This window comes from Argentina silus (assembly GCF_951799395.1).
Source record: "Argentina silus genome assembly, chromosome: 2".
Taxonomy (NCBI): Eukaryota; Metazoa; Chordata; class Actinopteri; order Argentiniformes; family Argentinidae; genus Argentina; species Argentina silus.
This window is the reverse complement of record NC_139656.1, coordinates 20,254,123-20,281,333: the sequence shown is the minus strand read 5'-3', so window position 1 is coordinate 20,281,333 and position 27,211 is coordinate 20,254,123. Positions and strand designations below refer to the sequence as shown.

General features: G+C 39.9%; 3 protein-coding genes across 3 annotated transcripts; 2 read left to right on the top strand and 1 right to left on the bottom strand.

The window, feature by feature from the left end:
• LOC310801052 (uncharacterized protein) lies at positions 1-10,757 on the top strand. Its single transcript, XM_083665002.1, has 6 exons — positions 1-146; positions 737-1,188; positions 1,472-1,636; positions 2,004-2,128; positions 2,735-8,639; positions 8,756-10,757. Exons 2-6 carry the CDS (start codon positions 745-747, stop codon positions 8,771-8,773), a joined length of 6,657 nt encoding a protein of 2,218 aa, XP_083521128.1. The 5' UTR covers positions 1-146; positions 737-744; the 3' UTR covers positions 8,774-10,757.
• Positions 10,758-11,342: 585 nt separating this feature from the next.
• LOC310801196 (androgen-dependent TFPI-regulating protein-like) lies at positions 11,343-16,586 on the top strand (the record flags this gene model as incomplete). Its single annotated transcript, XM_083665191.1, has 6 exons — positions 11,343-11,359; positions 11,435-11,504; positions 11,636-11,835; positions 13,932-14,034; positions 14,343-14,467; positions 14,645-16,586. The coding sequence occupies 6 exons, from the start codon at positions 11,343-11,345 to the stop codon at positions 14,760-14,762; spliced, it is 633 nt and encodes a 210-aa protein (XP_083521317.1). The 3' UTR covers positions 14,763-16,586.
• Positions 16,587-18,951: 2,365 nt separating this feature from the next.
• terb2 (telomere repeat binding bouquet formation protein 2) lies at positions 18,952-22,352 on the bottom strand (the record flags this gene model as incomplete). Its single annotated transcript, XM_083665190.1, has 7 exons — positions 18,952-18,974; positions 19,284-19,376; positions 19,690-19,778; positions 21,555-21,660; positions 21,767-21,906; positions 22,094-22,175; positions 22,289-22,352. 7 exons carry the CDS (start codon positions 22,350-22,352, stop codon positions 18,952-18,954), a joined length of 597 nt encoding a protein of 198 aa, XP_083521316.1.
• Positions 22,353-27,211: the final 4,859 nt, after the last annotated feature.

Below are 27,211 nucleotides of genomic sequence, written 5' to 3'. Positions count from 1 at the left end.
GCAGTACGGTCCTTTTGTCGAGTCCTGTCCCGGACCAGGAATACGGCACATTTCAGAAATCGGTCTGGAAATTACGATTTAACTTTTGTTAAAAACAAAGGCCGGACTAAGTATGAAAAGGTTAACAGTTAATATTACGGCTTAAGGTAAGGTTCTCTAACTTTTACAGGAAACATATGTTCGTGCTTGGAACTTTTTCTTTTCTTATTGGCTAATTGTTTTTTTCGACATGTATTCATTGTTTTTGTTTTGTTTATTGGTCAAATGTGTTTTATAATCTGCATTTGTATTTCATTATTGGCTCTTGAGTATTTTCAGTGTGTTTCAAACGGCAGAAAAATATATTGCAATTGTGGATTACACTGTTTAAGCAATAGGATATAGCCGCACCCTTTCATTTACATTTGAGTAATTTGGCAGACGCTTTTATTCAAAGTGACTCGTCTTTACGCTGTGGCAGATCCTCCTCTCCGTTGTTGGGTTATGGGTTACAGGGTCAGGGACACGTTATGACGTGTTCATACATAGTTGCAATGTATGTTGTATAAGTAGCCTACTCACAATTATTGATACTGCTACTGCTTAATCTGTGTATCATTTCGTCTCCATCCCTCCTCATGATCTGTTAAATGTTCCCATTGTATAATAGCCAAATCGTCATGTCTTGTAATGCATTCTTTATTATTATGCAAGAGACATTTATGGTGCTTTGGCTAATTGTATGTCCTCTCCTCAGATATCAGTATGGCACACCGCTCACAGTGCTCTTCAGCTGGGAATAACCCCCTGGACCCCAACTACTTGCCTCACCATTACCGTGAGGAGTACCGGCTGGCCATTGATGCACTTGTTGAGGATAACTCTGAGGGCTACTATGAATTTCTCCAGAGTACAGATGTGGTGGATTTCCTATCCAGACAGGAGATTGAGCATATTAAGTGCACAGTACAGGTTCCACATCAGAGCACTCAGACTGAGTTGCAGTGTCTGGGGTCTGGGGATGATAGCTCCTCAGACACATACTGGCCCATCCACTCTGACCTGGATGCACCCGGCCTTGACCTTGGCTGGCCTGAACAGCAGTGCTTCTTAGGCCCCACTGAGGTCACCACACTGGTTAATCCTTCTGAGCCTGATATGCCCAGTATCAAGGAGCAGGCTCGCCGACTCATTAAGAACGCTCAACAAGTACGTCTCTCACATTGTCTCTTAGGAGCTTTTACATACCCAATCTTCTAATTATTCTATTATTAGACAATGTGGTATAACAACAAATGATACAAGTAATTCATTGATGATTGATGTCAGCCCATTTATTTTATCATGAGTCTTTGCATTGCACATTATGCATGTATTAAATGTCTCAAATAACATCAAGTAGGGCTTGTAACTTCTGAAAAGAATATAATAAACATGAAGTTAGACAGTATTAATTGCTTCTGACAGTGTTCTCTGTGTTCCTCCTCCGCAGTTGGTAGCTGTGGTAATGGACACGTTTACAGATGTTGACATATTTGCTGATATTCTGGATGCTGCCATGCGAAATGTTGTGGTCTATATCCTTCTTGATGAACAAAATGCACATCACTTCATTAACATGGTTTCCAACTGCCGGGTCAATCTGGAGAGCATCCCAGTGAGTATATCCTATTGATTAATTATATTGTATCGAGCTTGAATTTTCATGTACATTAAAGTTGATCATTTTGATGTTGTTATTTCATTTGTAAAAAAAAAAATGCTTTACTCAGGAAATTAATGTTCCGAAAGTTCTTATTCTTATTTGTGTGAGGCTCTATTTGGTGCATTACTGCCATCTAGAGAAATGGGATGAATACAGTTAGAGGTGTGGATTTTCAGGAACTTTGGTTCACTTTAATTCATTCCCTCATAGATCTGTAGGTTATGGATTTCTTTTTAGTGAACTCCCCATTTTTATTTTCCATATTATCCTAATTCAGTTTTGGAGAACATTACTATGTAGAATTATGTTTATCTTGCAGCTCATGTGCGTCAGAACGGTGTCTGGCTTGACCTATTACTGTCGCTCTGGGAAGTCCTTCAAGGGTCAGATGAAAGACCGCTTCTTGTTGACAGACTGCAGGGCAGTGCTGAGTGGAAACTATAGGTGAGGCTTGTAGTTCCAAGAAGGCGGTACAAAGTACTTATAATCAATTTTGGGGCGGTGAACACAGAATAAGCCAAGTCCTGGACTTGAAAACACTTTTCAAAAAAATGTTTTGTCTGGTCTTAATATAGGTCAGGGAAACCAGCCTATAATATTGCATGATTTCTCAGACAGGCCTATCTCGTAATGTGGGCTTCATTCAGATATTTTCATGTGTGTCCTCTGCACTGTCTTGTACACTATTGTAAACACAGATATAAAAAACTGAAGATGACAATGTTGCCCCTCTACCTGTGTAGTAACTCTGGAAGTACTCTAGTAACAACCCTTGTATTAACATGACGCTACACAGACCATTCGTAAATGCTTGCAATTGCATAATAATGGAGTTGAGGGATTAAAGTTATTACACAAGTAGGATAAGGACTGTCCCTTATTCTATGTGTGTAATAACACAAATCACTCAACCCCATATGCCATTGAATTACCAAATTACTTTGTAACATGTTAATACAATGTGTTACAGGGGTAATTACAGCATTACTACACAGGTATAGGCATTATACTGCATTATGTAGTAAAATGTTCAAATATGTCTGTCTGCAGTTTCATGTGGTCTTTTGAGAAGATTCACCGTTGTATAGCTCATCTATTCCTTGGACAGCTTGTGAATACCTTTGATGAGGAGTTCCGGATCCTGTTTGCCCAGTCAACACCTTTGAAATTTGAAAGTGCCCTTGCTCCAATGCCAGACTTCAGTAATGTAATGTACAGCAACAAATACTCCACTCAGCAATTAAGAAAGGATCCATCTTTCATGAAGCAGATTCATGCTATGGTGCCCTCCAACATGATAGAGATGGCTGGCTTTAAAAGGCACAATTATGCAGAGGACATTCAAGGCAGACACTCTGCTTACCATTTCATGCAGCATCAAGCCATGCAAACCTTTGAAGGTATGGGGATCAAAGGGAGGCAGCTCCAGGGGGAACAGCATCACTATCAGAAGACAGAGTCAGATAATGGTGGCTATGAGAAGTCCAGGGGCCAAAGGTACCATCCAATGGATCAGCACTCTGAGCCTGTGTACCCACAAGACATGGAGCCACCAGACAGCTATGGCCAGCTATACCCAGTACTTAATTACTTGTCATCAACCTCTGCTGCAGAAATGGAATATGGCTCAGACAAATGTCCAGGTGAGGATTCATTGGGTCAGTCTCATCCAAAACGACTGAGCGTTGGCCAGCCATATGGCTGCCAGGCCTCCCCAACACAGGTAAACCCACCTGAACAGAAACAGTTTCTTATGGGGTCCAGCATGGTAGGTAAGACACAGGACACCAATGCAAAGCAGGGGCTGCGAGACTGGAGGATCAGTTCATACCTCAGTGCATATGATGATGGAGGGGAGGAGGACCTGCCAGTGTCACCACCCCTTGGACCTGACCCATTTGAAGAGCCCCAAAACCCCTTGCAGGGCAAGTCCTTAGGTCCAAATCTATCAAATTCCAGGTTGAGTTCCATAGAGCTCCCCAAAATTCCAGTGGACAGGATCAAGGATCAACACACATGTTACACCACTGAAGGTGATAAAATAGAGGACATTGATGTAAAGGAGCCCAAATATATCAGTATAACAAGGGAGGAGTCATTCCTGCGGAAATACAATCCTACAGTCCAGAGAAGCTCCAGGTTAAGATCCTCACTAATCTTTAGCTCACAACTAGAACATACCTCGCAGGAATTGAAAAATACCCCTGGCCATCATGAGGAGGAAACTGCCAATGTGGAAAATGACCAATTGAAATTACCCATGGTCTCTCAGATTCTGGGGAAAGAGAGATTCATTACTAGAACACCTTTTGAATGGAGCCGCTATATAAAGTCAGCTGACACAGCTGATAACTTGACTACAAAGTCATTCAAATGTGATGATGCAGATGGTAAAGAATTGCCTAAGGATTCTCCAGTGGATAAAGCAATGATTTCCACAAAGGAACAATCTAACCCTTTTCAAGTTGAGCAACCAAAAGCCATACAATCAGTACATCCGCCCAAACCTTTGTTGAGCAATACATCCTATGTAGATATGAGTAATCCAGACAGTAGGCTCATGTTTTTTAAAGAGTTAGCTGCCAAACGAAAAGCTGCTAAGGCTGCAGAGTCTGAGAGCAGTGCTGAAAAGGCTCCCATAAAACCAGATTTTCCACTGCCTTTATTTGACTTGAAAACTAAGACCACAGTCACAGAGGTACCACATAACCCAGCAGATACTTCCATCATAAAGGCATCTACATCAGAAGAGGCTTCCTTAGAAACACCAGAAACCTCACAAGTTCCACTGAAGATTGAGGACAAAACCCCCATGATAACATGTGAGTCATCACAAGCATGTGAGGAGCGGGAAGATCTTATAAAAAATGACCCAAACACATATTTTAGGTATAACCCCTCTTGTAATGAGGGGCCTCCTAGAGTCTCAACTGATGCTGAGAAGATTGAGTATGGATCACAGAGTACTGGTGACACAAAGGAGAATAAGAATACTATGACACTGGAGAGCACAACAGATCAAGTCAATCCCCTGTTACTCTCAGCAAAGCATGTAAAAGTTAGCCACTCCCACTATAATTTATCGACAGCCAATGTACTCTCAAGCATCAACCTCAGGGATGACACAAAGCTCCTTTTAGAGCAGATTTCAGCCAACAGACAGAATAGGGCAGAGCTGCTGGCAACAGATGCCAAGACAACACCAACAACTCCTTCAGAGTCATCATCAACCACTGAAGGTGATAAAATAGAGGACATGGATGTAAAGGAGCCCAAAGATGTCAGTATTACAAGGGAGGAGTCATTCCATAGCAAATACAATCCTGCATTACAGAGAAGCTCAAGGTTAAGATTCTCACGAATCTTTAGCTCACAACTAGAACATACCTCGCAGAAATTGAAAAATACCCCTGGCCAACACGACAAGGAATCTGCCAATGAGGAAAATGACCAATCCAAATTATCCATGGTCTCTCAGATTGTGAGGAAACAGAGATCCATTACTAGAACACCTTTTGAATGGAGACACTGTATAAAGTCAGCAGACACAGCTGATAACTTGACTACAGAATCCTCCAAATTTGATGATGCAGGTGGTAAAGAATTGCCTGAGGATTCTCCAGTGGATAAAGCGATAATTTCCACAAAGGAACAATCTGACCCTATTCAAGTAGAGCAAACCAAAACTATACAATCAGTACACCCGGTCAAACCTGCTCAAGTTGAGCAACCAAAAGCCATACAATCAGTACATCCACCCAAGGCTGCAGAGTCTGAGAGTAGTGCTGAAAAGGTTACCATAAAGCCAGATTTTCCACTGCCTTTATTTGACTTGAAAACTAAGACCACAGTCACAGAGGTACCACATAACCCAGCAGATACTTCCATCCTAAAGGCATCTACATCAGAAGAGGCTTCATTAGAAACATCAGAAACCTCACAAGTTCCACTGAAGATTGAGGACAAAACCCCCATGATAACATGTGAGTCATCACAAGCATGTGAGGAGCGGGAAGATCTTATAAAAAATGACCCAAACACATATTTTAGGTATAACCCCTCTTGTAATGAGGGGCCTCCTAGAGTTTCAACTGATGCTGAGAAGATTGAGTATGGATCACAGAGTACTGGTGACACAAAGGAGAATAAGAATACTATGACACTGGAGAGCACAACAGATCAAGTCAATCCCCTGTTACTCTCAGCAAAGCATGCAAAAGTTAGCCACTCCCACTATAATTTATCGACAGCCAATGTACTCTCAAGCATCAACCTCAGGGATGACACAAAGCTCCATTTAGAGCAGATTTCAGCCAACAGACAGAATAGGGCAGAGCTGCTGGCAACAGATGCCAAGACAACACCAACAACTCCTTCAGAGTCATCATCAACCACTGAAGGTGATAAAATAGAGGACATGGATGTAAAGGAGCCCAAAGATGTCAGTATGACAAGGGAGGAGTCATTCCTCCGGAAATACAATCCTACAGTCCAGAGAAGCTCCAGGTTAAGATCCTCACTAATCTTTAGCTCACAACTAGAACATACCTCGCAGGAATTGAAAAATACCCCTGGCCATCACGACAAGGAATCTGCCAATGAGGAAAATGACCAATCCAAATTATCCATGGTCTCTCAGATTCGGAGGAAACAGAGATCCATTACTAGAACACCTTTTGAATGGAGCCACTATATAAAGTCAGCAGACACAGCTGATAACTTGACTACAAAATCCTCCAAATTTGATGATGCAGGTGGTAAAGAATTGCCTGAGGATTCTCCAGTGGATAAAGCGATAATTTCCACAAAGGAACAATCTGACCCTATTCAAGTAGAGCAAACCAAAACTATACAATCAGTACACCCGGTCAAACCTGCTCAAGTTGAGCAACCAAAAGCCATACAATCAGTACACCCACCCAGGGCTGCAGAGTCTGAGAGTAGTGCTGAAAAGGTTACCATAAAGCCAGATTTTCCACTGCCTTTATTTGACTTGAAAACTAAGACCACAGTCACAGAGGTACCACATAACCCAGCAGATACTTCCATCCTAAAGGCATCTACATCAGAAGAGGCTTCATTAAAAACATCAGAAACCTCACAAGTTCCACTGAAGATTGAGGACAAAACCCTCATGATAACATGCGAGTCATCACAAGCATGTGAGGAGCGGGAAGATCTTCTAAAAAATGACTCAACTGATGCTGAGAAGATTGAGTATAAGAATAACCTACGAAAGTCTAGAGCAAGAGAGTCAAGTGAATTTCTTAAACCCTCTTCAAAAAAGCCCACCATCTCCTCCAATGTCACCTCAAAGGAGTCTGGTTTATCGGCTACCTCAAAGGAATTCAGTTCACGTAAGACCACCACAAGTAGTCCTGTTGCAACAGAATATAGCTCAACTGAGTCGACTCCATCTCCAATAGAATCAATATCATCAAACACTGCTACAAAGGAATTGAGCCTATCTCATCCGCTGAGCCTAACAGAAGCTTTCTCACCATGTCCCACACAGAGGGATTCTAGCTCAACTAATTTCACCTCAACGGAAATCAGTAGTGATCATGCAAAGGATTTAAGCGTACCCCTTACCCCCACCACAAAGGATTCCAGTTCATCTAATCCCACCTCAAAGGAACAATTATCATCCTCTAAACCTGTAACATTTGGATCCAACATCCAACCTCTGAGGCCCACCTCCCCTCCTACCATTCCATCAGAAACTAGCCACTCCCCTCCTACCATTCCTTCTGAAATTAGCACATGCCTTTATAGCACACCCAAGCCCATCCCAGCTAAATCCACTTCATTGCCTTACCCTACACCAGTAGAATCTACCTCCTCTCCTAATCCCTGTACAGATGACTCCAAGTCTACAGTTGTCACATGTGAATCAAACACATCTTATAGCCCCAACCTGACCGAATCTTCTACTAAAACCAACCCATTTGAATCCAACTTCTCCCCTTGTACTGGTCCAGATCAGTCTGTCTTGTCTCCCAAGCCTTTCAAAATAGAGTCTAGTGCCTCTCCAAAGCCCACCCCAATGGAGCCCAACACCTCTTCAGACTGCTCATTTTCATCTCAAAAGCATGTCACAGAAGAAGCACACATATTTCCCAGCCCCTTCCAAACTGATCCCAACTTCTCTCCTAACCCCACCCCAACAGAATCATGCTCCTCTTCAGATGGACCAGTGTTGTCTCCCAAGCCTGAGAAAACAAAATACATTGCTTCTCCCAACCTCACCTCAATTAAGTCCACCTCTCCCCCGAACCCCAACCCAACAGAATCAAGTGCATGTCCAAATCTCACACCAATACTAACTGGTTCTCCAGAGCCTACCCCAATGGAATCTAGTCCTTCACCTAATCCTTCCCCAGCCTCAGAGTCATCCAATCTTGTGGAAAATAGTAAAGGGTGTAAATCAACTGAGCTTAACAAGGAGCAAGAATCTGGCAGTTCCTCCGTGTCAAAAGCTGAGAAGAAACCAGTAGATGCTGTGACCCCGAACACTGTTAATAAAAATATTCCTGAAGAACTTATCTGCTGTGGACCACAGAGTCCTGATCAGACAACAGAGAATAATAATACTATGACACCGGAGAGCACAACAGATCAAGTCAATCCCCTGTTACTCCCAGCAAAGCATGCAAATGTAAGAAAGTCCCGCTATCATTCATCTACAGCCAATGTACTCTCAAGCAGCAACCTCAGGGATGACACAAAGCTCCTTTTAGAGCAGATTTCAGCCAACAGTCAGAATAGGACAGAGCTCACCAAAGAATCTGATAATCCCAAAGAGGATGAGGCTGACAGGGATGTGAGTGGGGATGGGGAGTCCCCTATTCGACAACATAGTAGAGGCCAGTCCAGAACCACTCAGGAGCGGGACCAGCTGCTTCAGAGGATTCAGAGAATGCGGATGGAGGGGAAAGTCTACAGCCGCTTTGAGGTAAAGTATATTACTATTACTATATTACTACTTATTAATAGGTAAATGGCAATACATTAAGATGAAAATGGATTGCCTTCTTCATGTCAGCTCATGTCTTCCGTTTAATTTGATAGATGACGCCATGGACATAAAAAGAAGAGGAGAGAGTACAGAAAAAGGTCATCACACAATTTCCCAGCCATGTAACAGTTATCCCCCAAAAGATTTCTCTGAATAGGCTATCTGCTGCTCACCTGGTGGATTATTGCTTATGCAAATTAGTAGGCTATATGCTAGTTCTTGTTTTAAATGGCTTAATAAAACAAAACAGCACTTAGAGTATGCTGTAAAGCATGGACATTTCTTCATGTATCAGTATGTCAAACTAGGATTTTACAGTTGTATTAACAGAGATAGGACCTTTTTTTTACTAAATTTGACAACATGGATTACAATTACAATGAATTATGGGAACCAGGTGCACTAATGTAAAATAATGGGCAACTTTTTATAGAATGTAAGATGTCTTATTACTGATAGTACAGGTCAAGTGCAATTTAATAACTGTTACTCTGTGTGAGTTGCTTAAATCTGATCTGGTTGAGGGTCTGTATGATGTACTAACAGCCGTTTCACATCATCTACACATCCTAGTACAAAGACTAGTATCATTAAAGAGAATGTGAATGAGTTTGATCTGAGAATACATTTGTCCTAGGCTAGAATAGCCTGCAAACCACCTGTTTAACTGAGGATAGTTCAAGTTTACCAAATTATTCTAGTTTACCAAATTAAGCTTGTCATGTGCAAAACATATGTATGATTAATCATGTATATTTGCACCACAAATGTGTAAATTAATATTTACTACTGTGATTTTTATTCTGTGGAACATTATGCCTCAGTGTGGTTGTATGACGAAAGAAAAACATAAACATACTGTAATATCTAGATATTTAATCACTGCAGAAAGCATGATAGGTTACAAACTTATCACTTAGTTATCTATAAAAAATGTTTCAGTTAGAAATAGTTTATTGGTTTCATATGTGTATGGATTAGTAATGCCTTCAGTCCTAAAGTATAAACAATGTTGTCATTTGTAATTTGTCCAATCCACTGCCTATGTGCACTGACATGTATTTTGAACTTTAAAGTTATTTGCCCAATCCACTGCCTATGTGCACTGACATGTATTTTGAACTTTAAAGTTATTTGCCCAATCCACTGCCTATGTGCACTGACATGTATTTTGAACTTTCAAGTTTTAATGAGATTCAGACCTGGATGAACTCGTTTTAAGGCTCCAAGGTGGTTTTGGTCGTGAATGATTTGAATTGAATTTCATCATTTGGATGTCAAGATTTGTGCTCTGCAAGCCAGTTTCTGTGGCTTGTTTAAGTTGTCATTACTGGCTCCAAAAGTTAGAATCCCTTACTGAAAGTACTAGCATTGCTTGGCAACCACTGACTTACAGTACACAGTGACATGAGCCACTGATACAATGTCAGCTACTGTGTATAGTCCTGTTGTTACTTTGTCTATTACGCTAACTGGATGTTCTGTAGAGTATGTTCTTAAAAAAATAAAGTGTTAAAATGAACACTATTTGCAATTTATTTTAAATAGCTACTGTATGTTTCATGATGGAAGCAAGGACAAACCTCTCACAAGATTAGGTGGCAGGAATAATAAATCCAGGGTTTATCAATCAGCAAAGTCTGTTGGGGTTTCTTCAGACATGGCAGAGTGGCCACAAAAATTGAAACCTAGACTACTGTCATACAAAGGATTTAATCTCATACTATACTGTAGACACTCTACAGGTTTTTGAGATCCGGGACAGTGATATTTTTTAAGTAATCTACCCAAAGTCAGGTAAAGTCTTATCCATGCCCTGAGTCTTGATTTTGATTGATGATTTTCAGGGCAAAGGTGGGTTTTTGCTTTCCAGTCTTCCAAAATATTGTTTATTATTAATCTATACATTCATTTGTAATTTTTGTGTGATAATCATTTAAATTTTTTGTTTTGTTTTTGGCAGTTGTTGGTCTGATCATATTAAAGACTGGTGCAGCCAAAAGGGGGACTTTGACCTATTGTTTGTCTTACATATGAAGAAATTAAAAAGGTTAAGATTAATTTGGTCTCATTCAATACTTTCAGATTGCAGAGTTTATAGTGTATAATACTGGATAATGTGAAATAATTCAGAGCTTGAAAGACAAGGTTTACATTTAGTTGCAAATGGCATATAATGAGTTCTATTCATATTAGTCTAATCTTTATTGTGTAATAGGATCTCAATGGCACGATTGTCAAGATTTCAACCTTTCTGAACAAGAGTCTTGATGACACTATAAAGGGAGACCAAGCAGTTTGGACACTGATGCTTTGCTCCCCGACGAGCTAAATTCGGTTTGACATGGAGCTCCCCATTAAAGCTCCCTTTACGAGCAAAGACTTTGCTATCGTTTACCAAGGCTGTGAAGTTTTTTACATGTGTTAACATCAGTAAAGAGGCTAGCCCAGATGGCTTCAGAGCATGCGCTGACCAACTGGCAGTTTTTTTCGCAGTGTTTTCATGGACATATTCAACATGTCTTGTCCCAGTTTGTAATCCCCACCTGCTTCAAGGTGACCACTATGATTCCGGTCCCAAAGAAGACCAAGGCTGCCTGTCTTAATGACTAACGTCCTGTGGCTCTCATATCAGTCATAATGAAGTGCTTTGAGAGGTTGGTTAAGTCTCATATAAATTCCTCTCTACCTTCAACACTAGATCCACTCCAATTTACATATCGTCCCAACAGATCCACAGATGACGCCATTGCCCTCACCCTACACACTGCTCTATCCCACCTGGACAAGAAGAGCACCTACGTGAGAATGCTGTTTACTGACTAGAGCTCCCCATTCAACACCATAGTCCCCTCCAAGCTTGTCACCAAGCTCAAGGACCTGGGTCTCAACACCTCCCTATGTAACTGTATCATGGACTTTCTGGCGGGAAGACCCCAGGTGGGGGTACGACCATATACGACCATAAAGCCCTGCAGAGAGTAGTGAAAACAACCCAGTCCATCATGGGCCGTGAGCTCCCAGCCGTCCACACCATCTACTCAGAGAGATGTAAGAGGAAGGCCAGGAAGATCATCAAGGAAAACAGCCATCCCAGTCACACCCAGTTCTCTCTGTTTTCATCTGGCAGATGGTACCGAAGCATCCAGTACTGGACCAACAGGTTTCTGAGGCTCTACCTCAGGCATTTCGCTGCATTGTATACTTGTATTCAATGTAATGACAAATACACAAGACTTGACTTGACTTTACTTGACACAACACTCAACATGATCGTTAAAAAGAGTTCTGTCAGTAACATGCGACAAACCCCAAATGCCAATTTGGCAAATGTGGCTCCAGAAATCTTTGACCGCAGTAAAGGATTAATGTTCTGAGCAGGTCATATTTATCACAGTGTTGTCAGGCCGTTCTTACCTCACTTATATATCAATTTGATTATGCAGTATGGGTGTTGCCATACTCTATAAAACAGCCCAATGTAAGCAGTTTCTTCAAGCTGATTATGACATGTCTGATATTTCAATTAACGCTGATTCCTTTTATGGTTTCACAGGGAAAGTTGGAGACTGGAAAACCATGTTCACTGTCAACCAGAGTGAAAGGTTTGACAGGATCTCCAAGGAAAGGATGAAAGGTCTCCCTCTGGAGTTAGTTTGGGATATGTGAATGAGGAGTTAGCTCGGGTGGTGGATTGGAATAGAATGCAACTACACAAATGTTATATTTGATTGTATGCCCAGTTTAGTGAACAAAGTTCACTTCCCTCTTTTGGGGTCAGTGAAAATAAACAGAAACAATTATAATTAAATAAAACAAAACTCTCTTTATTTCGTGTTAATCCAGTGCTCAGACCAAAACTAATGAGCATTTTCAACCAGATCCTTAATCAATTCAGTCATTGGTCGGGGTAAAAATGCTTAGAATGTTTGACCATGTAACCGTTTTGAAAGTCATGTCATGTTACAAAACAGTAACCTTTACAACATGTTCCTGTTCAAAAATGGTAAACGCTGGTAAAATAAAACAAACAACAAACGATACAGACAATGCAACCACAACAAATGGCATTCACAGGGAATCATAAAACTTTTTACATGCTTTGGAGATAATGTGTGCGTTCGGCAGCTGTAGGAAACTCGAAGATATGAGTTCCCGAATGGGGAATAAGCACTAGAACGACCAGTCGGAGATGGGAAACTCGGACCAGTATATCCGAGTTTACCAGCTGTGACGTTTACCAGTGTAACCTTACCTTCTCGTCAGAAAACAGACGCTGATTTCGACAGTAAATGGTAAACATGTTAACAGTATTCATCGTTCTGTATAATTTCATCACATTTAATTGTTTACAATCACACATGTATATGTTTGTAGTGTGTTAACATTCATTGAATTGCAAACGAAATCTCATAGGTTGAAGAGTTGTTCCCACTTCAAAAGCACTCGAACGCATTCAGGTCGGAGTTATAGCTTCACCAACTGGGAGCTACGAGTTCCCGACAACCAAACGAACATACCATATATTGTATTTCATAGTATTTTGTTAAGTATGCTTAACAAAGTTAAGTAGATCCGTAGATCGCATCACTACTCCCTTTTTGTGTACAAATACCTACTGCATCTCTCTGCTTACCTGACCTTATTGGTGAAGGATAACATACGTTACCAAACTCGTTCTCAGGGTTGGTTAACTTGGATCTCTCCACCGAATTGGGCAAATACGCATTTAGTTTTGGTGCACCTCACTGCTGATCTATAGAGTACATTACAGTTGGTTGTTCTGGTGCCACTCGGGCAATATACAATTTTGAAATTGTTTTTCCGGATTGTATTTTAAAATGTTTTACTTTTGTAATTGTTGTAAATAATGTGCATGCGTGTCCTAACAGAGACATTAGTCTCAATGGAACTCCCTGTTAAAATAAAGGTTACATACAATAAATGTTTAGTGTGTTGTTTAGTGTGTGAGAGTGAGAGTGAGAGAGAGACAGAGAGAGAGAGCTTAATTTACAGATGGTGTTCTTTGGACTAGCTACTGTGAATGATCTTCAGCCTGGGAAAAACTAAGTCTTGACATGTGTAAAGACCTCCTTTTCTCTTCGCCTTCCCTGTAGGCATGGTGAGACAGCAATACGTGATCTGAACTACCAGGAGGGTAAGAGTTTATTATTCTCAGCATACCATACATGCTTTCTCTTAAATTCAATCTTTCCTCCATTTGATCAGTTTGTGGTGCAGTTTTTTTTGGTTGATATTTGCCTATGACAGGCAGCTAGTCTATCCAGCCTCACTAGATGCCTTCTTTCCTCCCTGGATGAACCATGCTATGGTCAGTAGACTATTGAGTTACAGAAAATATTAATGTTAATGTGCAGTATGAGTTGTTGGCTGGATATTTGATACACCAGACAATCATATTTCATGTTAGTCAGGTTCTTGTGCTTTAGCCAACTCCTAAGACTATAATTTGTTTAGCATGACGATGATAGTCATTGGAGTTGCCTAAAGCAAATACAAATTTGATGTTGTTAAAATTGATGTTATGCTATTCTGTGCCATTTTATTATTCTATACAGACAACAGCATAATAGAAAATGTCACTGCAATGCATACTTACATCTAAAGTGTTCTTTGTAGCACTCCTTTGGTCTGCATATCTTACTTGGGGAGATCCTGGTTCAGCCCCATGTCTACCCAAAGACCAAAAACACCCTAGCTGCATTTGGAGTTGTAGGCTTGTCTTACTTGAGCTGGTACATAAGGTAATTTGTCAGTCAGATAAAAGTGGTTTATGTCAGGCTGATGAGGTACGTATGGCATTGCTGATGTTACAAAACTAACTTGATTAAGTAATTCAGATTCAGTCACACTGTATGCTGCCCTAATAAAGAACTTTACAAGCATGATGGGACCTCAAACTAACTTGTTATTACGTTAAGTAAATCCTTACACCTGGGTCTGGTTGAGTTCTTCTTCTTCAACATGTCTGTTGTAACACTCCTCTACCTGCTGGGACAGATCCTGAACAGCTGTGTCTGGGGTGAGTGGCCTCAGTAGGTCAGATCAGATCAGTGCAGTCAGATACATAAATACCATGCAAATATATAATACATCTCTCTATATAATACCCCTCTCTCTCTCAGGTAAAAACAAGATGATCACTAAAAGGAAGTAAAACTCAACTAATTGGGTCTGATAAATGCCTGATTTTGTCAGTCTGAAGAATTCAGAGAGCATGTTAAGAAGAGGTCCATCTCTTGCCAAGGTAGTCTGACATCAAACAGACGTGCTTCCGAATTGTGGGAAAACAGTGATATGATGCTCAGCCAAAGGTATTTTTCTGCATTATGAATGTACAAGTGATGTAATCAAAATATTACTTTTAGTAGGATAAATAAATGGAACAGGGCTAAGTTTCTCAAAAGCTTAGTAGCTAAAGTAGTACCTTTGTCTTTTGAAAATCCAAGCATGGATTGATTTTACAATTGTTACTCTCTTGCAGCTTTGTGGTTGGGTTGTCAGGAGAAATTAAGTACTACTTAAGCTATGAATCATTCAGGAAAATGACCCCAGGTCAATCAGGTTTTTATTGTTTAAGTCCATGATGAAAACATCATTGCAACACTCTCAAAATGAGCCTTAACCTGGCTAAAGCCATTGACAACAGTGGCATTTCATGTTTTGTTTGACTCAGGGAAGGTGTAAACAGATGTGTTTCTCCATATGTTTAAACAGTTTAACCATGTCCTTATTTATTAAATTAAAATCAGCCATATGAGGCTACACTTAAAGTTTTAGTAATCTAACTGTCAAGAATCAATCTTTTACATGTTTTAATGCACAATCTAGGATTCTTTTCAATTGTCATTACAATACATGATAGGCTAGGCATTTAGTTTCTCCAAACAAAGAATTTAATGTATAGCTACTAAATTTCTAACTATCTATCATGTCGATGTCATTGACTGTCAATCTGTGCATCTAGAGCACTGTCTAGACATTTCAGATAGGTTACATTTCCCCAGCTCTAACCCTAAGCTGTATATCAAAACAAGTGGTGAGGCTGCCATTTTGCTGAAAAATAATTCCCAGATTGTGGCTTTAAGCACAAATCACCATTCGCTAGGAGACTCTAACGCTTTTCAACCATGTCTTTTCCAAGATACCAAATCTATACACTCACCGGCCACTTTATTAGGTACACCTGTTCAACTGCTCGGTAACGCAAATATCTAATCAGCCAATCACATGGCAGCAACTCAATGCATTTAGGCATGTAGACATGTTCAAGACGATCTGCTGAAGTTCAAATCGAGCATCAGAATGGGGAAGAAAGGTGATTTAAGTGACTTTTGGCATGGTTGATGGTACCAGATGGGCTGGTCTGAGTATTTCAGAAACTGCTGATCTACTGGGATTTTCACGCACAACCATCTCTAGGGTTTACAGAGAATGGTCTGAAAAAGAGAAAATATCCAGTGAGTGGCAGTTCTCTGGGCGAAAATGTCTTGTTGATGCCAGATGTCAGAGGAGAATGGCCAGACTGGTTCGAGATGATAGAAAGGCAACAGTAACTCAAATAACCACTCGTTACAACCAAGGTATGCAGAAGACCATCTCTGAAGGCACAACACGTCGAACCTTGAAGCAGATGGGCTACAAAAGGGGGTTCGACCCGGTACTAGCAAGATGTACCTAATAAAGTGGCCGGTGAGTGTATGTCTCCAGCAAGATCTGCACTGTGTCGATCCCTCATGTAGAGGCCCCACGGAGGTCCCTGTACCCCTTGAGGTGGTGAAGATAGTTGGGATCTGCGTCCACCAATCCAACAGACAGGATTTTGGCCAATAAGTGAAGATCTTGCTTGCTTAAATCCTTCTGCTATTGAAATAAATGTGAAATGATGGTTCAGAATCAAGGAGTGCAGTAGATTTCTATAGATAATGTGGTGTTGGAATCTAAAACCCCTGTACCCCTTCTCACCTTTTTGTTGTTGGTAAATTGTTCATAGGATTTACCCTTGCTGACCAAAGCATTTCTCTGTCAAAAAAAATATTATGGTTTTAGGATGAGAACAAGAGTACCCTTATTAGCACAGCAAAAATTATTTTACTTGTTAAAAATACAGTAGATGGTTAGTAAATCACGTATTTCCCTGAAGGAAGTAACCTATTGTGAAAGCCTATCGTTTTAAACATCAAGAAACAGCAAGAAACTAATAAAACAACAAATTAAATCCCTCAGAATTTCAGTACACAAAATTATGGGAATTCTTTTCAAAGCAATTTTAAACAAAATTTGAATTCTTTAAAACGGAGCACTCACCTCTTTAAGGCCATTTGAAAAGCACATAATTATGCAGATAAGGCCAATGATAATCTGTATAGATTTAAAGAAGACATTGTCAACATTTTCTTTCCCCTTATATGAAGGTGTTGTACATTACAAGGCTCTCAAAATATATATTCTGTTATGATGGCAAAGTTTGAAACCTTACCTTATTATTATTATTATTATCACATTTAAACACAATTAAACCTAACAACCAAACCAAAACAAAAAACAACAACCTACCCCTAACAAGTACAACATATGTGTTTCTGTTTTTTCCTCCTTGCAAGCTGTGTCTTCTTGTATGTCTCCCACTGAAAGATTTAACAATGAGACTATAGGCTACTGACGCACAGTAAAACTCCAATGAAGAACCGGCATGTCAGGTTTAACAGCATTTTTGGTGAAACTTTTCAAAGAGGCTTTGGTGAAACCATGACACTATTAGGTGTGTTGTTCTCCCATGTCACGCCCCTCCTCCGCACCCTCCACTGGCTACCGGCAAAGGGAACAGCCCCTCCCTATTTGCAAGCAATGGTTAGCCCCCAAACCCCTGCAAGATCACTCCGCTCGTCCACCTCGACTGCCCGCCTGGCACCGCCGCCTCTACGTGGATGCAGTGGCCGCGCTACTCGGTCACGGCTTTTCACTGTCCTGGCGCCCCGCTGGTGGAATGAGCTTCCCACAACGGCCAGGACTGCAGAGTCACTTCCGATCTTCCGCCGTAGAGTGAAAACCCATCTCTTCAAGCTACATCTTAACAGTCCCTCCTAAAGGCCGCTTCACCCTCACTACCCCCCCTAAACTAACCCTAACCCGAGACCTCTTCTCCCGTTACCCCCCTCTACAAGTTCTCTCCTGCTAATAAAATATACAAAAAAAATGAAATTAGCCTACTGGCATTTGTTCGAAATTATTTTTATAAAAACTGTTTATTATTGCTATAATAAAAATACATTACTACAGTGTGCTAAATTTACTAATGTGATGGCCTGTTGATAAATGAGAGATGAATCAAGCATTAGTCCAATGGTACATTGGATTAATACATGGAGAAGTTAAGCCAGGTCATCAAGAAAGATGTTGCAACACACGCTTACACAAAGAGCTATAGTGGAATAATACCAGGCTAGGGAGGACATACCAGAGTAGGTATCTTATCTCTTCCAGGGTGCTGACTCCGCAGCTGGGATGAATGGTGTGACCAGCCCGTGAACAACAAGGGATGCCAAGTCTAAACCGCGGTTCCTCCCCAACCAAATAGCCAATCATAATCATTTTGTATTCTGTAAATGCTTTGTTTGACTGTTTGAATGCATCCATTTTTGGAAGGTTGGTTACAGATTAACAGCTTGCTGACTGTGATTTTCTTCGCCAAAAGTGGTCCTTGCCTAGAATTTTGACATATAAATAAATAGCTAAAAGTAAGAAGTTGTTTGTCTTCTCCTTCAAATAAAGAACACGTTTTCTTACACATTACGTCTGCCAATGGCCCCTGGTGTGAGCATTGATTACTTTGTCTTAGGATGACTGTTGGATAGATGATTCACTTACTTAAACAAATGTATTGTTGTACTTCGCTTTGGATAAAGGCATCTGCTAAATGCCATAAATGTAAAAATGTAAATTACTTGCGTAAAGTCGTAAAGTCAAATAAGGATAGAGATAAAGATTATACATTTCACACAGAATTCTCAGGGTCGCCTACACCTACAGTAGAACCATTCCATGCAATACTTTTAGTGAAAAATAAGTTTTGATAGACTGTGTTCAGAATAAAGGCCAAGGAATATTATTATTGGCCTAACTATGGAATACCTATGTACTTTTTAAAACATGCATAGGCTACATGTTTGCAATGTCAATGTCTCATGTACAACAAAAGTATACAATTCTGCTAAAAATCTACACTGGATCAGCCAGTGTTAATGGTGTAGACTATAGTTATAACAGAGATTTAAGAAAACAGATACCCAGAATCTGCTTCTTAGGGTTAAGGTTTGACCAAAGTGACAATAAAAGTGATTATTGTTCTTCCATTGATTTATTTATAATTAAACAGAATTAACATCATCATACAACAAATGCCATAACAGCAAAACAGTTGGGTTAAAAAGCAAGCACAATATATTGCTGTCTTGATTTAACAGCCTATATTTGATCTCTTCAAACAAATACAAAAGTTTGAATCTCTATTATCCCTGTGATCTGTATCATTGGAATCTGATGTTATGCGAAATCGTTTGCAGGTAGCTTTAGAGACAGAAGAACCAAAGTAGCCAGGTAGGAAATCCTGCAGTTCCCCTGAATATGTCTTCAGTTCTTCAATATTGACATACCCTTGTAATAGAATAAACAAGTAAATGAGATTTTAGACAAGATAATTAATGCACTTCTACACTTATAAAGGATAATTACATTTCCTATATAACATACTGTAGACTATTAAGTTCTTGTATTATTGTGCTAAAACTATTCTGCTACTATTGTGTTCCGGTGAAATCTATTGAGATTTCTAAAAGGAGAGATTGCGAGTAAGAATTTCATTGTCATACACACCCCCTGTATCCCAGTACATATGCCAATAAAACGTTAAACTTGAACTGATTATGATAAGATAAGGTGATATATAGGTGATAGATGTATCCTTTACCAGTAACCATGTTATTAACTGGGTAATGTTGTACTTCACAACATAGAGCCTCTTCTTCTTGTGGAGTATCCAAAATAGATACGTCATGGCTATTCAAAAGAAGAGAACACATTAGTTTGCGTAGTATATTCATATAGTAGTTCCATACATGTATACCTGTTAATATTCCCCTCAAGATTCCCTGCATGGTTTTCTAATCTTAAAGGAAAGTATGACCCCCAGTGGTACAGATGTAAAGTTTTGAGTCGTTTATACTTAAGGACCTGAGAAATTCTTGACCACCCGAACTGTCACATTATCAACATGTAATTCAAAGCTTATCCTTAAAGCAGCACTGCATGTGCCTCCTATCCAGGGAGTTTGCAACATATTTTCACTTTAAATGTGTTTATATGATTAGAAATCATATCAAGTTTATGCAAGTTTTATGGGTCTGTAAAATACTCTGTATTTTACTATGTATACTATGTATTAACACATGGTTTGGAACTACAAGAGAAAAAACAAGTGAAGAATTCCTTAGGTCCCTAATCATACTATATGATATTTCTATATGGCTCAGAATGAGTTGCTGATACATACCAGCTCTTCATGCTTTCTGTGTGATTACCTTGGCAGTCTTCTTCCATCTGATCATTTCGCAATATCAGTCTATCATTTGAACCCTTTAAAGATAAACACCACACAATACATATATTCAAAATTAATGTATAGTGAGTGCAAATGATGCTTATTAATTGTCACAAACATGAAGAAGCATCAAGTCTGCATTCAAACCATAGGCAAGCAAGCAAGGGATACAGAAAATGTTGCTGGCTTTCTTTCTCATGCGGGAGACGTCGTTAGCTTTAAACATTTACATGGGATACTTTAATTTATAACAGGCATTCAGATTTCCAATCCATTCAGATTTCTGCAAAAGGTTCAAATTGATAACATTGTGGATGGAAATAAGGTGTCTGACAACTGGGAGAAAACCAGGAATGTCCTACTTGATTACACCCAGCTTGTTTGTGATCTAATTTTCCTCAAAACTCGCTCGCAATTTGCAGCTTGTGTGAATTAGTCCCTAACGTTATTGGGATGTTAACCAGTGTTGTGGTTAGAGTCATGTTGGCAGTTAGAGTAGAATATCACTAAGTAGTCCTTAAACTGACTGCAATGTCACAATCCGCATCCCACTGAAAACAATGGACTTCTGCCGGACGCAGTTTTTGTGTACGAGGCGTTAGACCTGATCCATCGGCCATCTCAGCGATAAAATATTTGCATGAAGCAGCATTGAATGACAGACAGTATGTGACCCATTACAATGGTGCCTGCTGACTCGGATCTTCAGTTGCGCTCAGCTCAACGGTTGGGGTCGCTGTGAAGTGAGTTTAGGGGGGTGAGTGTAACTGAGTTAATTGGTAAACTCACTCCTCAGTTGAAATACCATCCACCTACGCCATTGAATCGCTACTGCAGCTTTACGGTGGTGCAGCTGGCTCAACTGGTGTTTAACACCGTATCCTAATTACTCACGTTGTGAGCGAGCGTTGAGTGGAAAAACAGATCTCTCCCACTAAAATCAGTTTGGGTGTCCTACTCAGCTGCATCCGTCAAAAGGATCTGTGTGTGTCTACTGTCGAGGGCATTCACTTTTTTTTCTCTCTATTTCAGATGCTTGCACCAGCTAGATCCATCCATTGTGGTTTGTTTTGGTGTGGTCTTGCTGTGCTGTCTGACAGATCATATCAGGACAGCCTCCACAGCTCGCAGTACATTATCTTAACACGCCAGAGTATAAGCTGTGTGAGTGTAAGCAGGACAGTCAAGTGTGTTTGCAATTCAGAGGGCCCAAGAATGAGCGTGACACCTGTTACAGTACATTAGGACTTAAGTTATTCTGCAAATCTGAATCAATAACCTTTTTCATTGTGAGATCATCTTCCTGCTCCCAAATGAACCTCCCAACCACTGCTCTCACCTCTAAAATAGACATATGGAAATATAAATAAGTAAATAAATAAAAAACATAATTGTCCAAGTTACATTATGCTTGGTGAGATAAAGCTTTTTTTTTTGTTTTACTCACCATCCTGAACAGAGGCTGGAGGTAGTACATAGTGCCCAATGGACACAGACCTTACACTGTGGCATTTCTCACATGCACCTAGGTAGAAGCTGTGAAAAACTGTCACCATGTTCTTTGCATAGTCCCCACTCTGAAATATCCTGAAAATTGAATTGAGATATTGAAATTATTTAGTAATAATAAGGCTATCCTTTTCACTAATTTGACATCGGATCGAGGACCAAATAACTGACTACAGGTCACAAATATGAAGTAATATCACAATTACTACACTACTAGCTAGCTAGCTATCCTAGGCTATGCTCTGTTGCCCATCTAGTTAGATACCTTTTTGTGTCAAGACAGGTGGCATCCTCACTGAAAAGATAGTCTGCAGTTCTCCAACTTGTAATGGCTCCACCCTCAGATACTGTAATTAGAATAAATACATAAATACAATAGCTAAATTATAATGTCAGTGTTGAATAAAGACTAGATAGCTGCCAGGTATGGCTAATATTAGCCTTGAACTTGCTAGCTTACACCAAAAGCGACTGGCTCCTCTTTTCGCACTATTTGAGAACCACGCAGTTCTATTTTTAAACATACTTAGTAATGATTGAACAGGCAAAACAAATAATAGTTTGACAAACGCTGTTTATGAAATGTTTATATTGTTCAGCCAAACTAGCTAGTAGTTCGGAGAAACGTTAGCAGCGGCGCGAGCAAATCCATCGCAGAAAAAGCCAGACAACACAAGCAAAATAACAGTCGTTTCAGTTGTGGCGCTGTCCGCTCGCGGCGCGAGTATCACGCAGATCCGAGGGACAGTGGTTGTGTTCCAAAATGCCTTCTTGCGCTCTATATAGAGCGTATACCAAGTACAGATATGATCTAGAGCGCATGAACACATTTTGTAGCGCAAGAACGCATTTTGGAACACAGCCACTGTATTATCTTTGGCGCCAACCTCACCTGTAACATAATCTTTGAATTCCAGATTTCTGATGCACAGCAGTTCATCTGCTTTATGTATCTCTTAGCAGTGGGTTCTTATTATTCCTAATTACAGTTTTTGACACTGGCAATACAAATATGTCTTCCTGTACCTACTACCAGGCATGACAGGTGAAGTGAAGCACGAAGTGAAACAACCGTTGACTTCCTTGCTCGAATTCCTCGTCCGCCAGTGTCCACTATTCAAAAAGAAATTAAGGTGAATCATTTTTTGAAACATTTTTTTTTTACCGCACAAACAAATAGCCTAGTCTATCCACATCATCATACGACTCAGGTTTTTGCCACAGCATTTTAGCTTAGTTAAACCATACTCTTTTCTTGCAAGTATAGTTTGAAGTCCATTGGGCTGATACTAGCCTCCGCTTCATAACTGTATCTTTACCATACACTTAAATTGTTTCTATAAAAAGATGATGAATTGAAAATATGTATATTTTGCAATGATTTATCTGTAAGAAGTTGTTAATGCTTGTAAATGACATATCATTGATTGCATTTGTAATTTCATACCTTTCAAATCAAACAATGTCTAAAGTTTTTACTTATGGTGTTAAACTGACAAATTGTGATAACATTGATGTTCAGAATGAAATGTTCATTATATTCATAAAACTAAATTAAACCGCTTAATGCAAAGATGACATGTCAGTTAGCCAACATGATAACACCGGCACCTTCAACAGCTACAGACTAATCATGCCCGGTCATGTTGGTTAACTCAACACAGAGCTTGAACGTGAATGAATAACATTGAATGATAAACATAAGTGTAAACGTGCAAAGTGTAATGTATTAACCACGAACAAAACTGTATTGTTTATTTCTTTACAAAAAAAAACAATACAAGTGAGAATACAAAAACACATAGTACCAAACAAAAACACATAGTCTCAAACAACAGGTTATTACAGACACCCCAATAAAGTAGCCTATTTCAAACAATTAATAGTTGAGTAGTTTGAGCATATCATAGTTTGACCATATCATTCTATACAGTGGTCGATCTAAAAGGAGGGCTGATAAAAAAGAGTTGATAATTCTGCAACAGTCTATATATTCTGCTCTTGAAATGTCATTGCCATGGAATAAATAAAAGATGTATAGCCTATCTGAAAGCTTATGCTAGTAAGACTGAGCTGCATATAGTCAGCTATTCAAGCGGCTATTCATTTTTCTTTCAAAAGAATATTACAGACAAAGTCTGTATGAACAAAACCAATTGGTCAGAGGGGTGTCTTTTCCTGTGTTGATTAACAGTTTGTGAAGGTCTAAACAAAGTATGGTAATCCTCTTAAGGACTATAAGCCTCAGGCTAATTTTTGTCCCTCAAGATTGTCTGCCATCCTCTCCAGTTATAGTATCATGTCTGACAACATTGAGCTGTTGGGCATGGCAGCCTCATTCTTTGTACAATATGTACTGTCCAATTGACCTTTGCAGAGATAGAGAGAGAGCTATTACCTAACCTTAAAATGTTTGCCAGTGACACTCGGAAATGGTTTTTGGGGAAGCAGAACAGTGACAGGAGACCATCTGGCAAGAAAACGTGGGCCGCCAAAATCTTGAGACACCACAGGGAAAGGTTATTGAGGGAGCTGGATGTCAACAAGGTGCTGCCATACCTAGTGTATAACAGGGTTTTTTCTCTGGGCGAGTACAAAGAGATCCTGAGTTACGACACCAATAAGAAAAGGGCTGAGATATTTTTGGACCAGTTGTCTTCTAAAGACCCGGGCGCCTTCTTTGCTTTCTGCTCTGTTCTTGAGGAGGTGTGCCCACACTTGCTAACATGTTTTCTGCTGGATTATCATGAAGGTACAGTGACTACCATCTCTAAATCATAAACATTATTTTCTTCATACTGGCCCTAATATTACAGTATGCACAGGATTTTATTTCCCCCTGAATTCAACAACTGCCATGTGAGTTCACACCCAGTTTTTAAAGGCTATTTTTATTTGTATATTGTGTTGCATCTTTGGTTTTTCCATCTTTGCTTTTTTAACTGCAATTTAGTAACAGTGTATAATTATTATCAATTGACATACAGTAGCAACTGTCCAAGTAAAGGACCTATCTTTTCGTCTTATTAATGCATATTAGTTGCTATGTGTTGTTGCCAGTGGCTGCTATTATAATACACAGAACACAACAGCCACTTTAAGCCTCAACAAAGAAGAGATTATTGGCTGTCCAGTCAATGGTTGAAACTAACATATGGCCCTTCCATTAGCAACAGAGCCAGACAACAATGACCCAAATGCGAAGATTGTAGTCAAAAGAGATAATCAGCAGCACTCAGTGTTGTTATCTGTTTGTTAATAGATGTCAAGATTTGCGATACCTTTTTATTGTCATTTTAAGGTACAGTATAACAACAAACAAACACATAGCCGCCGACCACCCACAATAAAATACAATATCATGCCTCATCAGGGGGTAATATAATTTGCAGTGATACCAGTATTTCTTCATCTGGTGGTATCATTTGCTTGAATGTTATGGGTGCTTACGCTCTTCTTTATGATTACTGATCATTTTATTATTCTTAGGTCAGCCTGTGTGGTGTGCATCCAGCTATCAAACGCAAGAGTCGAAAGGCATGGGACCTTACAACCAAGATATCTTTCTCTCAGTGAAGAATACAGCGATGCGCCTGCCACCCTTCCATAATGATCCCCTCTTTAATACCAGGTGAGCCATTTTGAGCATTATCTCCGATAATGTACAGTGACTGGAGTACCTACTTATGACCAGAAGGTGGTGATAGGTGTTGATATATTCATTGGAGTCAGTGTTCTTTTGGCCCTGATACTGGGACCCAGCTGAATTCAGCAGTATGTTTTATAGACCTTTAACAATGAATTAATTGTGATGTTTCAAGCGTTTCATTGGAGTCAATTTAGCCAATGTATAGTCATTCTAGCTCTATAGAGATTGTTTTAGCAAATCTCACATGTGCAGCAGTGGAGGGTGGTGGGTTTGTTGTAATGCATGGAATGGAATGAGGAGTGCTATCAAACACACAGGTTTGATACTACTCCTCATTCCATTCCATGTATTACTATGAGCCTGTCCTCGATTTCTACCTCCACCAGCCTCCCCTGATGTGCAGTATCCTTCCAATGGCAAGGACTACACCGTCCACCGTATTGAACAAGTGGCCCAACTGACTGATTTGAAGCTGATGTACTTCATTCATTAGATGGAAGGTGACCAAAGGGAAGAACTATATAAGATATTAGTTTCTCAGGTAACCCTATCCACACTTGGCGTTTAGATATCAATTCCTGCTCAATTCCTGATGCACAAAATGTTTGTATACTGTATGCAAATGATCAAAACATTTGCCTTCATGAGCACAATTGTATGTAGATCTTATGGAATATGCGATATGCTACAGTTCCCCTCAAATGCTGTCATTATGGAGGAACATTGATACAAAGACAGAAAGATTTATACAATTATCCCTTTATTGATTTCTTATACTATACATGATAAGAAATGAAGGAAAGAGAGTAGAAAAAGGGCAACTGGATTATTGACGTCTGAGGGTGTGCACTACAACACTAAATTGCATCATTTTTAAAGGCCAATAATGTCATATAGCCCTGTATTTTATAACTGTAGGAGACTATTAAAGAAGATGTTACTGGGGTAGCAGATTTATATTTACATTTTAGACATTTAGCAGACGCCTTTATCCAAAGCAACTTACAACAAGTACGTTTGTCGAAGTAAGTGAATCATCTATACATCAGTCATCATAAGAAAAATCACTATGTTTGGCGAAAACCCAACACTGCCTACCACCAACTCGGCCTAGAAGTGGACGCCCTTCCAAAATATCCCCAAGAGCCACAAGAAAAATAATAAATCAGGTAAAAGCCAACCCAAACATAACATCTAGAGATTTCCAGACCTCCCTTGCTGCATCTCAGGTAACTGTGCAAGCCTCAACAATAGGAAGAACACTGAATCGAAATGGCATTCACGGGAGGCTTGCTAGGAAGAAGCCTCTGCTGTCAAAAAAGAACCAAACTGCCCGTCTTAACTTTGCCAGAGACCACCTGGACAAGCCTGAAGGTTTCTGGAAGTCCGTTCTCTGGACAGATGAGTCCAAAATTTACCTTTTTGGTCACAATCAAAACCACTATGTTTGGCGAAAACACTGCCTACCACCAAAAGAACCTTATCCCAACAGTCAAGCATGGTGGTGGGAATCTCAAGATCTGGGGCTGCTTTTCCTCCTCTGGATCTGGATGACTCCACATCATTAAGGGAACCATGAATTCTGGGGTATACCAGGAGATTCTTGAACACAACGTCAAGCCATCAGTCAAGGAGCTAAAGCTGGGCTGAAAATGGTCCTTCCAACAAGACAACGACCCAAAGCATTCAAGCAAATCTACCAAAGATGGCTCAGGAGAAAGAAGATTTGTGTTT

Bases quoted from the DNA above. Each gene is read 5' to 3' on its own strand.
- LOC310801052 (XM_083665002.1), top strand. From the start codon at position 745: ATGGCACACCGCTCACAGTGCTCTTCAGCTGGGAATAACCCCCTGGAC. The intron at 1,189-1,471 runs GTACGTCTCTCA...CCTCCTCCGCAG, and splicing joins TCATTAAGAACGCTCAACAA to TTGGTAGCTGTGGTAATGGA. The intron at 2,129-2,734 runs GTGAGGCTTGTA...GTCTGTCTGCAG, and splicing joins GTGCTGAGTGGAAACTATAG to TTTCATGTGGTCTTTTGAGA.